The 12,870-nt window shown below is 49.8% G+C and overlaps 1 protein-coding gene across 1 annotated transcript in view; it reads left to right on the top strand.

Moving 5' to 3' along the window:
- The window catches only part of LOC144147175 (bile acid-sensitive ion channel-like), an 80,850-nt gene extending 67,980 nt beyond the window's left edge, over positions 1-12,870 (top strand). The window contains exon 15 of the mRNA XM_077679246.1: positions 11,897-12,870. Within this exon, the coding sequence (XP_077535372.1) occupies positions 11,897-12,079 (183 nt within the window). The 3' untranslated portion in view covers positions 12,080-12,870. The remainder of the gene's footprint in view (positions 1-11,896) is intronic.

The raw sequence follows: 12,870 nt of genomic DNA, 5'->3' as shown, positions 1-12,870 counted from the left end.
GAGAGTGGGCTGGGCGGGAGGGAGGAGTGCTTTGGGGTACCAGGACCTTAGATGCGACTTATCAGGGACTCTCAAGGCGACACTGCTCGCAAGACGGCCTTGTTCGCACCCAAGGACGCGCAATCGCCGAGTAGCCTGTAACAGGGCGCGGGCTGTTTCTCTTCTTGTTATGTCCCCCCCTCCAGGTTTGGTGATATTGCTGAGAGCGGACAAACAACTTCAGCATCGCATGCAGTGTCATATAAGGCGATTTTTATTGGCCTAGACAGGGGACGGAAATCATTGTCGGCAAGACACGAAGCGAGAAAAAGCACGTGCGGGGATGCTAACGCACTCGTGAACGAAGATTAGGCTCGTAACAGTCCTTTTAGGCATCCAATCTTAACCTGATTCCTGCTTTGCTTACCTTGTGAGATTGAAATTACTGCACCCACAACGTCGAAACACCGACACATTTGTGAGCGGAATTTCACAAGCCCACACAAAATGAGGCATTCGTTCCTTGATGAGTTAAAGCACACGACAGTTTTTCTTTCATTACCTTCAGACACATGCCGGGTTAACACTAACGCATGCCTTCCTTTCTTTTGCATTAAATACCCCAAATTTTCTTAAAAGCCGACACCTCATTTTTCATAGCAGCTTTCTAACTTCCTGTTAAATAGAAGGAAGAGACCAGGAAGTCTATAGTGTTTACGTAGTATTAAGCGCTTGAGGTCAATCCTTGAAGGGTAGTGCAGGTAACGCGAGAGTTACCAAGTTAACCCTATTTTAGCACTTTCGTAACTTCGTCTGCCTCAAGAACATTCACTTTTTTGGTATATTTCCAAAATAACTGACCCTGTCGCGCATAAGTTTGGTTACATTTTTATAGCCCTTTTCTGTGTGCCCTCTGACATACAGTTCTTGTTTTATTTTTCTTGTTACTTAATCCGGCAATGCAAAAACAGCTGCTGACTGCATCGTTACTTGTTTTAGCAACGTCCCGTTATATCAAGCGAGGCAACCAGAAACACTCCATTCGACGCAAGTGCGCGTGAATGGCGCATATCGAGATGGGAGCAAACAACGTCATCGGTGTCCTTAAGACACATTTGCTCTGCAAGCCACGAGAGAGAGAGAGAGAGAGAGAGAGAGAGAGAGAGAGAGAGAGAGAGAGAGAGAGAGAGAGAGAGAGAGAGAGAGAGAGAGAGAGAGAGAGAGAGAGAGAGAGAGAGAGAGAGAGAGAGAGAGAGAGAGAGAGAGAGAGAGACGGGGAAACGACCCAATTTGCATGTTTTTCGGCCTCCCCAGCCGACTGCCAGCGGTTGGCTGGTGGGTGGATCCGAGGCCACTGTATCAGCAGGAAGCACACACCCCTGGTTTCTTGGTAAACAAGCCAGGCGTCACGTGATTCGCTGTTGCAGTCGGAGCAAAGCATAGCAAGGCATTTCTGCTCACGGTCAGCGAGGTCAGCCTCGATAAACATGCACGATAACGTCACGAATCGTACTTCCGACGAGACTCGCGCTAAGCAAAGCCCACCCCCCTGCCCTCTGTGGCGAACTGCAGCAACCGAACCCGCTTTCGTCGTCACTTTCTCACTTTCTCCGCACGTACAGTCGCGCTCACTATGACCTACACCGCTCATTAGTATTCAGACGATTATATCGACAAAACAATGACTATGGGCATATACGTTAGGATAAGGCCTGATTCATTAGGACGTTATGCTCCTAATGTGTACTTGGTCTTCACCCCGGGTGCCAGACAAAGGTTCTACAAAGCGGTAAATACTAATGAGTGGTGTAGGTCATAGTGAGCGCGACTGTACCGGCTTTGCGGTGGCGTCCATTACGGATGAACCATGGCTCCACTGCTTCCTCCTGTGAGGGCAAAGTCGAGGAATGTAACGGTAAGAAAACGTGTATCGTTACAGGGTTTGTGAGAAAGATAAGGCAGGTGGCAACGAACAGGAGCCCGCTTTTACCTCCAAAGCGAGGCTTGGCTCGGGGTTCGGTGCGCTCCTAAGTCCGGCTAAAGCCCCGAGCCAAGGACCAACTCCAGATCACGTGTCCGGTCTGCGGTTTTGGGCGGTGCAAAAGGCTCCCATCTCTCTCCTTTGATTTTTTTTTTGTCCTTCCCCGGGATGGACACGGAGAGGACGGCGGCCGCTTCCAGTCATTGCTAGGTTACACGAGTGCGGCGTCGCGCAAGTGGGCTATTTTTCAGCGCGCGCAATCTGCGATGGCCTTCCTTTCTCTACTGTTGCGGCGTCACGTGGACGGATAGGGATGCTTTTCTTCTCTGTCCTGCAAGGACACCGGACACGACCGGGGCTCGGAGAAAAAGAGAGAAGGTGCGGCAAGAGTTTCGGGAAAGGGAGCGGTTAGGCTGCGGCGAGTGCGAGAGAGCGAAGCGAGGGCGCCTGTTTCGCGGCTACTTTTACTGGGCGGTGCTGGTTATGCGTGGACGATGCGAGGCAAGCAAGGAAAGTCAGGAAAGTTGGAAGAAGTGCTATGCAGCAGTGTGTACGACATTTAAGGCAGTTGCTGACGAAACTGAAAACTTTGTGTCGTCATCTTGGGGACCCATATTACTCTTCATTTTCCCGTCACTATTCAAACGAACGTTAATCAGGTTCCAGAAGCAGGTGCGAAAGAGGGTTGATGCATAAAAGGGTGGAAAATAACGAAAAAAGCCTGAGCCCGTTGTTCGAACCAATGAGGCCGTATCAAAGACTCTTGTGCCGCATTCGGGGAAATTCTAGGGGTAAAATGAGGAGGCTGAGCAGCATTGTCGGGCAGTACTTAAAAAATACCCCCCCCCCCCTCCCCCACCGCCCACCACTCCCCAAAGGAGGCCCGTGCCGGCATAGACAGGGGAAAAGTGCGGTACAGCTCTATGTACTTAAAGCTTTCTTGCCAGCTTTGTTTTCATAGTGCTACTCATTCTGGCTCTTCTCATTAGGTGCGAAATAGCTTTCATCAAAACTCAACAGAAACACTTAAAGGGACCTTGAAACACTTTCGATAAACGCTTTCACTCTTTCCTAGGCTTCTGGACGCACTGCGAAAGCTACTGTTATCGCCAGCACAGTCTACAGAGCGCCACTGCGTGATTTGCTCGTCGCATCAGATACGCCTTCCGTTCCTGCTTTGTTTTCGTGACTTTTTTTTTTTTTTGAAGCCGCTATCGAAAAGTGTTCATTGCTGCAACTAAAGGAAAACCGGCCAACACCCGCTACATGGCCTCAGTGACGTAATTCGGGCCGTCGAAGATCGTGAGGACCGGGAAAGAGAGAAAAATCTTAGCGAGTTTCCAAGTTATCTGATGATTGATTGATTGTATGGTTTAACGCGCGGACGCAATGCAGGTGATGAGGTGCGCCGTAGTGGAGGGCTCCGGATTAATTCTGACCACCTGGGGATCTTTGAGGTGCGCCGAAATCTCGTACACACGGGCGTTTTTGCTTTTCGCCTCCATCAAAAAAGTGGCTGCCGCGGCAGGGAATCGAACCCGCGTCCTCGTGTTCAAAGTTATCTGATGAGCATAAAGCAGTAATTTTTGGCTTAGGTACTTTGTGACCCCCTAATCTAAGTACTGAATAGGTTGGGGGACTACGCATCGTAAGTAGCGCTTGAAATGGGACGACAGAAGAGAAGACACACACGACGGCGCTCGTCCCGTTTAAAGCGCTACTTACGATGCATCAACACCAACTAGCCCAACTGTCAATTTTACTGGGTGACTACGTTCCGGAAGCATTTAAGATTTCAAGAAAAGTTGAAAAAAGTGTTGGAGAGTTCCTTTAAGACTGCGTACGTGAAAAAAAAAACGCGAAAACAATAGAGTCCCTAGGGCGAGATACATCAAAGTTGCTTCTTCTAACATTTTGTCCATATTTCTCGGTTCTTAGAGGAACAGGAGTGGCCGTAGCGCCGCCAGGGAGTGTGGCAGGCAGTGCGCTGCGAAAAGTGTCCTGGCTTCGTGGTGACTGCTGTGCCACTGGGTGGGGCAGCGGAGTTAGTCCGAAGATCGGCTGGAGGGGGCGCTGCGTGCAGTGGGGCGCCCCCCTACTGCTCAGGCGCGGCGCATGCTGAATTCACGTGTCCTTTCTGTTCTCTGTAATATAGTCCGTTCGGCTTCGTGAGGCGCTTGCGTCACCCACTGGATGACGTATTTTTGTGACCCCCTTTCGGTCATACTTTCGTTTTGTCCCGTAACGGGACATATTTGGCGTTCCCCTCAGAAACTTCAAATCTTGTCTTAGCGCTAGGAGTGCAACTAATATACTTGTTAGCCTCTTTCCTGCAGTTAACTCCGCATTTCTGCATGTGTAGATCGTGAAATGCGGCTCTCCGCCTCCACACTTCGGCACACCCTCTCCCTTCAGCCACGAGTTCGCATCCGGCGCTTCACATTTGGATACAAGATGGCGTATATCGCCCCTGGAAAAATGTCTTTTCAGAAATGCTGTTGTGTTTAAAAGTGAAGCCGATTGATGATTGGTTATGGGGTTTAACGCGCCGACGCAACGCAGGCGATGAGGCGCGCCGTAGTGGTGGGCTCCGGATTAATTTTGGCCACCTGGGGACCTTTAAAGCACGCCGAAATGTCGAACACACGGCCGTTTTTGCTTCTCTCCTCCATCAGAAAAGCGGCCGCCGCGGCCTGGAATCGAACCCGCGTCCTTGTGCTCAGCAGGACAACGCCTGAGCCACCGAGCCAGCGTGGCGGGTGTTTAGAAGTGAAGTCGACTTTAAAGCAATCTTTGTAAGTTCGGACTTAGTAAGATTACTTTCCCACATTGTGTGCTGCACAGTGAAGCCAAATCTAAAAAAATGTCATTCCTCTTCCACAGGAACCGGTAAAACAAACACGAAAATGTGATGTGCCATCACAGGAGCAGTTGAATGTTTATTGTGCATCGATATGAACTTGCACGTCGCTATTTATATTTCGTCGGTATGGCATCGTTAGACGCATCAACGTTAGATACTGGATTGCACGCGCCGGAGCATTGCCTAAATCCGACTGAAACCACAGGCGCTCGCACACCGTCCGTGCGGACGAAACCAAATGGGTTGTCAGCGAATCGTTTCGGGAACACACGGTCCGCTGCAGCGGAAGGAGCAGCGAACCGTGTCATGAGCGCGATATCCGCAAGTCGGCTTCTCCGCAGCTTACGCCGCGCGTCCCCCGTACACGTAGGCGTTGGCATCGAGGCGCCCAACTGTCGGCGCTCGTTAGCGTCATGATCCACTGCTTGCTTCCTTTCTCCTAGATGGCAGCACCATCTGAAAGGAAGGCTATAAGGGGCGTTTGTTGTCCTGTTCACTCGTCTGTTCATAGCGCAATCGGCAGCGCGTTAAGTAACACCCGTGGTGGCGAAAGAGTTCATTGCTCGAATCCTGGCGCCGCCGCGTCAATCGAAGTTGGTCTGGCGATGTCATTTCCGTGACGGATATGACGTCAATTAGATGTTGGTGTACCCCGGCATAGAACCCTTTCGTGTCAAAAAATAGGCCGCAAAGGGCGCGACACCCCCGACTAGGATCGGGCCGAGGAGGCCAAGCGCAAGCGCGATGACCGTCGGGATTTGAATACTGCGAGGCAGGAAACGCGAGACCTCGGGGTGGCTAAAATCCCGCAGAGCGCTTCCCCGGCGCGACGACGCGGTTTGAGCGGGTGTTCGTGGCCAAACAACAACCCGCAAACAGCTTATCTGGTCATCCACCTTCACAGAGTGGAATGGAACTAAATTCCTTAATAGTCCCTTGCGTGATAGCTATCATGGATACATGGTTTCATGATGAAATTTACTTCTCAGAATCTAGTCTGCGAGGCTGTGTCACGGCTGTAATAAAAAAATTCAGCAGAAATTCAGAGAATTATCTACTAATGCGTAGCATTGTTATGCCGCCTGTCTTGAGTGTGAGTTTCCTCCATCCAGATTTTTTTGTTTTTTGTAAATTTGTCCGACCAATTATCTCCAATAACGCTGTTATAACGATTGCAGGTGAAACTTTTGCGACATCTTCATTATGTTGGAAATGCAGGGTGCTACACTGTTCGCCATTTTCCGTAATTATGTTATATTTTTATTTCTTTAGTTTTTCATAATTTTGTTCGACTAATTATGGCCATTTACGTTATTATAACGATTACAGGTGGAAATTTTGCAAAATGTGCATTACTGTGGAAATGCAGGGCGTTACGTTTCGCCATTTTCCATAATTATTTTATATTTTTGTTAGTTTTTAGTTTTTCAAAATTTCGTGCGACCAGTTATCCCAATTTACGCCATTATAGCGATTACAGGTGGAACTTCCGTGAGACCTGCATTTTTGTGAAAATGCAGGGAGTTACACGTTCCTGGCTGTGGGGGTACTCGGCAAAGAATGCTGCGCATTAACATCTGCTTGGGGGCTATTATCGCACAGGGCGTGCACTGGCCTTCCTTATGGCCCTCCGACAGAGACAATAGAATTAACAAAAAAGGTACTTAACGTTCAACTTTATTTTAATTTAAATCAAATCAAACAAGACACGAGCTCCTGGATCTAGTTTTTATCAGCTCTCAAACTGCCGAAGCAGAGTTTCAATGCGACGTTGTCGATGATGCTTGAAACTACAGGCTGTCTTTGGCGACCTTGAATTTTCTTATTTGTAAGCGATATTCCGTCCTTAATTGTTTCAACGATTTCGAACAGGCTGAGCATGTTTCGGCAACAGATTTATCTGTGGAAAGCTTTGGCAAATTTCAAATACATGTACTGTTTCGTATATTCATGATGTGGCGAATAAGTTCGAAAAACTGAGTAAATGCTGCACCGTACAATTTTAACGAGAAAAAAAGGAACATAGGACTCCTGGTGATGAATCCAATTATTTTTCACGATTTGCGTCACGTGCGCAGGCCTTATTTCGAACTTTAATAAATAAGTAACGAGGAATAAACCTTTATTGGAGCAATCAAGGCTGTTTGGTTGACTACCAAATGGGATCCTGCTTAGTCCAGCAAGCCCTGGGTCTGGGAGCCTGTCTCGCCAAACAAACAAACAAACAAACAAACAAACAAACAAACAAACAAACAAACAAACGAACAAACGAACAAACGAACAAACGAACAAACAAACAAACGAACAAGCAAGAAAACAAACAAACGAATAAATAAATAAATAAATAAATAAATAAATAAATAAATAAATAAATAAATAAATAAATAAATAAATAAATAAATAAATAAATAAATAACCTTGTTTCTGTGTCGGCTGCTGCTGCCGGTCAATCCTTGTAGGAGCACCAAGCTGTCATGTGTGCCAAGCCCCGGTCCAAACCAAGTCTGCGCCACGTCTGGATAAATAAAAAAACGGGTGTTTTCGGTTGGCGGCGTGCATTCCTCTTCTGCTCTGATCAGGCAATGTTTCCGCTGTAACTAAAACTGGGGGTATCACGATTTATGTGCTGCGTGTGCAACTGTGACTGCGCTTTCATGCTCACAAAAATGGGGAGGAGGTAGAGTGTGAGTCACTCTTGCATCCCTCTGCAAATACGTCGGGAAATTACGTCGAGCGAGAGAACAACTTGAAAGTGGAGCTGATAGCGCTACAATGCCACGTAAATATCGGCTCGCTCGACACAATTTCGCGACATACTCGGTTCGTTGAGCACAAACCACCGTGGCAGGAACTGACCTCGGAATGGTTAGGCGTGAACCTACACGCCTCGCACGCGGAAGACAAGGGCTACTCGCTTGTCCCCTCTCTCCTCCTCCCTCGGTTTGCGCGCCTTGCCCCTTCCTCCCAAGCGAGCCGGCGCGCTCAAAGTTAGGTCACGACGTCGCTTAGCGCGCGCGTGTGTGTACGCGTGGGAGAACCGGGGCCTCTAGCGCGGAAGGCGGAAAGGCCCCGGGCTATCCGGGCCCCGCTCGCCGCCACAACAACATCCGCGGCGCCCGTTACGAGCGCTGTTTCTTGGAGGAGAATTATAGCATCGCCGCCGGCGTGCATCATGTAACCGCGGGAAGAATGCGTCCCGATCGCGCATGTTGCCCGCGGGGAACTTGCCGAGATGCCGAGAAGGAGATACGAACACAATGCTCACCGACGAGCGTAACCGAGGTGTAGTGCCTAGAATATACTGCCAGTATATTCTGGGCACTATAACCGAGAAGGATGGAGGAAAAGTCGCCTTATGGAACTTGCCAGGCAGGCGAAGGCGAAAAGTGAAAGGGGAAATTCAAAGGGACCCTGCAACACTTCCCATAAACGCTTTCACTCTTCCCTTCGCGTCTGGAAGCACTGTGAAAGCCACAATTATCGCGAGCACGGAGCGTAACTGCGTGATCTGCTCGTCGCACAAATACGCATTCCGTTTCTGCTTTCTTTTTGTGGCTTTTTTTTTTTAGTTGCTATCGAAAAGCGTTCATTGCTGGAAGGGAAGGGAAACCGGCCAAGAGCCGCTACGTGGCCTCAGTGGCATAATTCGGGCCATCGAAGTACGTAAAAATCGGGAAAAAAAGGAAAATCTTTTGAGCGAGTTTTCTTAAGTTATCTGATGGGCATAGAGCAGTAATTTCTGGCTGAGGTGCTTTACGACCCCCTAATCTAAATGCTGAATGTGTTGGGTGACTACGTTCTGCAAGCATTTAAAATTTCAGACGAAGTTGAAAAAAGTGTTGCTGCAGGATCCCCTTGAGCCAACTGAATGGCGCGAAAATTAAAAGTACAGAAGTCCTAGCTGTTCAAGAGAGCGCGCTTCGGGCTTATCTTTTTTTTTTTTTTATTTACTGAGGTGGTCTGCGAAGGGAGCTTCTTAGGGAATAGAAATATTGCTTTGTGCGTAATGGTGGTCTACATTTCGCTGTTCACCCAAGCATTCGTTCGATGAGGTAAATTTCAGCTTTCTGGTGAGGATCGTACAATTGCGCTTTTTAAAGGACCCCGGCCTTTTTACCTGGCGTTCACCTTTCGACGACAAATGGGAGCCAAACAGACTATCGTCTCGAGTAAAAGTGGCTATAAATGACTCACTTTGCGCAAAAATCCTTGTCAGGGTGCGTTTTCTGTGTGTGTGATCCGGATTACGGGGCTAGTGATCTTGCCGCGAAGCGTGCCGAACGTAAAGGCCTGCAAGCGACACCCTTGGGCCTTGCGTCAATCTTAGTTCCCTCTGGGCTCAATCTCAAGCTTATCGCTTAGTGTGAAGACCACACGGGCAAACTGGCTCACCTCAATAGCTGTTGAGCGCCGCACGTGCACTTCATTTCCGCCGCAGGCGCGTTCATCACTTACCTTCGCTAACCTTAAAGGGACACTGAAGTGATATGTAAACATTGCGGGATTACTAGCGCAAATTGTAGCCCGGAGTCCCCAGGCCATGTTTCGACCACTCTGGGCGCGTTTACGCGATTTTATTTAGTAGAAAAATGAATTCGAAAATGCTGTCCTCCTCTCTTTACGCTCGCCCATTTTCTGTGGCGTTTTTGTGTGACGTCAGGAGGGGCCGAGCTCGCAATTGGCTGTGCTACTGCACGGCTCCCCGGCCTTCAGACAGAGTAAGTCGGCCCAGCGTTTCGTCCGCCGGCCGCCGACGGGTCGTCGCAATTCCTTCGCTCAGTTGAAACGAAGCCAGGACAAGTTTGTGAACAGAAGAATGTGCCTTTCTTTACTTGGTTAGTTTGTACACTGTATCTAGCTCCAAGTCAAGGTCGCTTCACACAAGCGCAGCACCAGCGCACATGCGACGCTTCGCTGACTGGTACGCCAGTAGGAAAATATAAGGCCTCTTGAAGGCGGGAGAAGAGTCAGCGAAGTCAATATAGGTACTAAGGAAATAAAATCAACTGATATTTTTACCGGACAGCGTAAAACTAGGGTGCGGGAAGCACTTTTTTGCGCTGGGCGAACAACCACAGCGGTCAGCAGCACGACTACGCATCTGCGAACGCTTTTCCGTCTACGAAATGCAGTTGCTATACGTGAGCTATTTTGGAAACTCGGGGTACGCTTACTGCACGAGCGCAATACAACAAATAGTCACCTAAGCTGCTTGAAATGCCGAAACTAAATAAAAGTGTAAACGTGTTGTACAATATATACCTTATATAACCGAGGTCGGCTGAGCCGGTCTCGTGGTCTAGTGGTTTGGGGCGCTAGGTGTGTTGTCGCAAGTGTTTTGCAAGTCACAAGTTCGAGTCCCCGCGGGTACATGCTTTTTTTTTTTGTAAGTTAACTTTTTCGTTTTCTGCCGATGTTTTCTGCATTGAGTTCACCTTTTTTTTGGGCCGCAACCTTCATGGCTCCACGAACTAGTTCAGTCTCCGGGGCATCAAGGTCTGGCTGCCCGAGCGCTTACCCACCGGGCGCCTCACCCATGCTCTCCCGGCTCGGAGATTAGCAAGCAACTTCTGCGGTTTAGAGAAATCGTAAAACATTACTGCGATAACCGCCGGCTTTACCCAGCCCCTGCAAAGGGTCTGAGCAAGGCCGATGAGCGAATACTGCGGCGCCTGCAGACGAACAATTTATGTGCCCTGCAGTAGCAAAGCATTTCGATCCTAAAACAGATGGGCGGTGTCTGCACTGTGGGGAGGTGTCCGACACCTTCCACATGGTGTGGGCATGCCAGCGCAACCCTGCGTTATCCCCCAACCCTTCCCCTACCAGAGAGGCATGGGAGGCGGCCCTGCTCAATTGCTCGGGGCTGGAGTTTCAAAGGGCTCTAGTTCGACGGTGAGAGTGGCGGCCTTGACCAATGGGGTCCCGGAATAGGGACTGCACCTGTGCGGAGCGCCACAGGCCCTAACTCTCTTCTATTCTGATCAAAAATAAAGTTTCACTCCTCCTCCTCCTCCAGAACGCGCGCAGGCTGGCACTGGCGCGCTAGCGAGTTCTCGTTGGCGTGCTGTTGCCATAAGCACCGACTGCTTGCGGGCAGTGGGCACAGGCCAGAATGAACAGACCCTTGGCCTGGTGCGAACACGCTTTTTACGGTACAGGCATGAGTGAGGCAAGCTCCAAATATGGGGGAAAAGCGCATGACATTTTGGCGTCTGCGGGTACGCGGAGGGCGTCCATGCACTGCGTAGGCCTCGGCTAGTGAATGCTACGATTCGAAGCCGTCCTGGGAGGCTTATCTTTATGCATTTTCACAGCTGACAACATGGCAGAAGCGCGGTACGATGATTACTGAGTTATTGAGAATGCCCATCCAACAACGCCACCGGTTGTGTTTTACAGAACCGAAACCGAAACCGAAACTTGTTTGGTTGCTCACCTTGGGCATCGTCCAATCACGGTACCCGCTCCTCCTAACGTCACAGCTTTAGTTGGTGCGGCCGCCGCAAACCGCGCATGGTAGTTTTTCTTTTTTCGCGCTTTGTAAAATAATTATCGATTTGTCAACCGGATAAACAATGAAAAGTGTGCTAATTTGAGCCAGTCTACGCAGTCCAAGCAAAAACGGGAGCTTGACAAATTCACTTCAGTGTCCCTTTAAATTAGGTCGACGCTTTCTTCGTAGATCCACGTACTGTATCGCATGCGACACTAATGCCATATTTGCTTAACCTCGGGTGCTGTTACATGGTACAATGAGCCTTAACTAAAGGCAGGACCACTGAAGTTTAGAGCAAAATTTCAGTTACGAAAGAAGGTTCCGGGTGACTGTGATTGGAAGTAGGCGGGACAGTTCTTCGCCTTTCCGTGGACGTAAAAGGCTGATAATTGCGATGACAATCATGATTATAATAAAGTTGCAGCCGCAATTAATTAGATTGAATTAAACTAACTGGAGTTGCCAACAGTTTTTTGTTTTCCGCAATGTGTGCAAGAGTGAGGGCTGGCAACAGCAACAACAACAAAAATGTAATAGTACGGATACTATTCTCCTTTTTTCCCAATAACCGCAGGAGTCGGCGATGCAGTTCAACGCAGAGCACCTGAAGAACCTTATCGATCTGGCGTACCTGCCGCCAGACATTGTCCTCAACTGTCGGATGAGGGCTCACTCGGACGTGTGCCGGGACTTCGAATGCCGGAGACTGCAAGTTGTCACGCGTTCCTCCTCCCCGCAAATGCCCGCTTTCTTCTGAGTGCACGCATCATCTGTCGCATCAGCACGTCTGTTTTCTATTATTCCCTTTTTTGTCCTGCGAGCTTTCGTTACCTAAGTAGTTCGTTGTTCTTCCGTTGCACTAACCGGCCGGGTGATCCGATACGCAGTTGGGGGAGGGGTGAGGGTTGTTAAACGGCACCCGAGGCCGCCTTGGCTCAATGAGCGAGTCACACGATCGCCTGACACCCCCTCCACCTCGCTCGTACACCCCATAGGTGGCTGGCGTCATTCATGGGGGCCAGCTTGACCGGATGCGTAGTAACCCAGTAACGAGAGGCGTGCACGTGAACGCGAGGACGGTATTCCGGTTTCGTTCGGAAGAGACCGGAGCCGGAGACGGCTGCATCGAGGTCGTTTACCTCGGAAGCTGCCACCGCCTGTCATCAGGTCGGCACGAGAGTGGAGCGGCGTCGCTGCCGTCAAGACGATGCGCCGTCGTCCGCCAAAACTAGGTCGCCGTCAGGCGGGCCATTTCAATTACGCGTTGTCCGGTGGCGATAACGGACACCTTGCACGAGGAGGACGCTCCGTTATCCCCCAGTGACGACGAGTCCCCCGCGGCCTTCCCGCACACTCGAGCAGATAGGCTCGAACAGTAGCCATTCACTCCACAGACGAATAGTCCACCGCGCTGCACGGAATATGCAGTTGCATAAAATGTGGACAATCGGCGCGTGATGCGAGTCTTACGCGAATGTAATCTTTCACGGAGAGCTGTGGAGTGGCGGACGCTTGATCGGACAGCGCGTGCGCCCGGCGATAACAGGA

Source organism: Haemaphysalis longicornis, unplaced genomic scaffold (assembly GCF_048455015.1).
Source record: "Haemaphysalis longicornis isolate Haplotype H1 unplaced genomic scaffold, Haemaphysalis longicornis Haplotype H1 scaffold_7, whole genome shotgun sequence".
In the NCBI taxonomy this organism is placed as follows: domain Eukaryota; kingdom Metazoa; phylum Arthropoda; class Arachnida; order Ixodida; family Ixodidae; genus Haemaphysalis; species Haemaphysalis longicornis.
The sequence above is the reverse complement of the archived record's forward strand: the minus strand, read 5'-3'. Positions and strand labels throughout refer to the sequence as shown.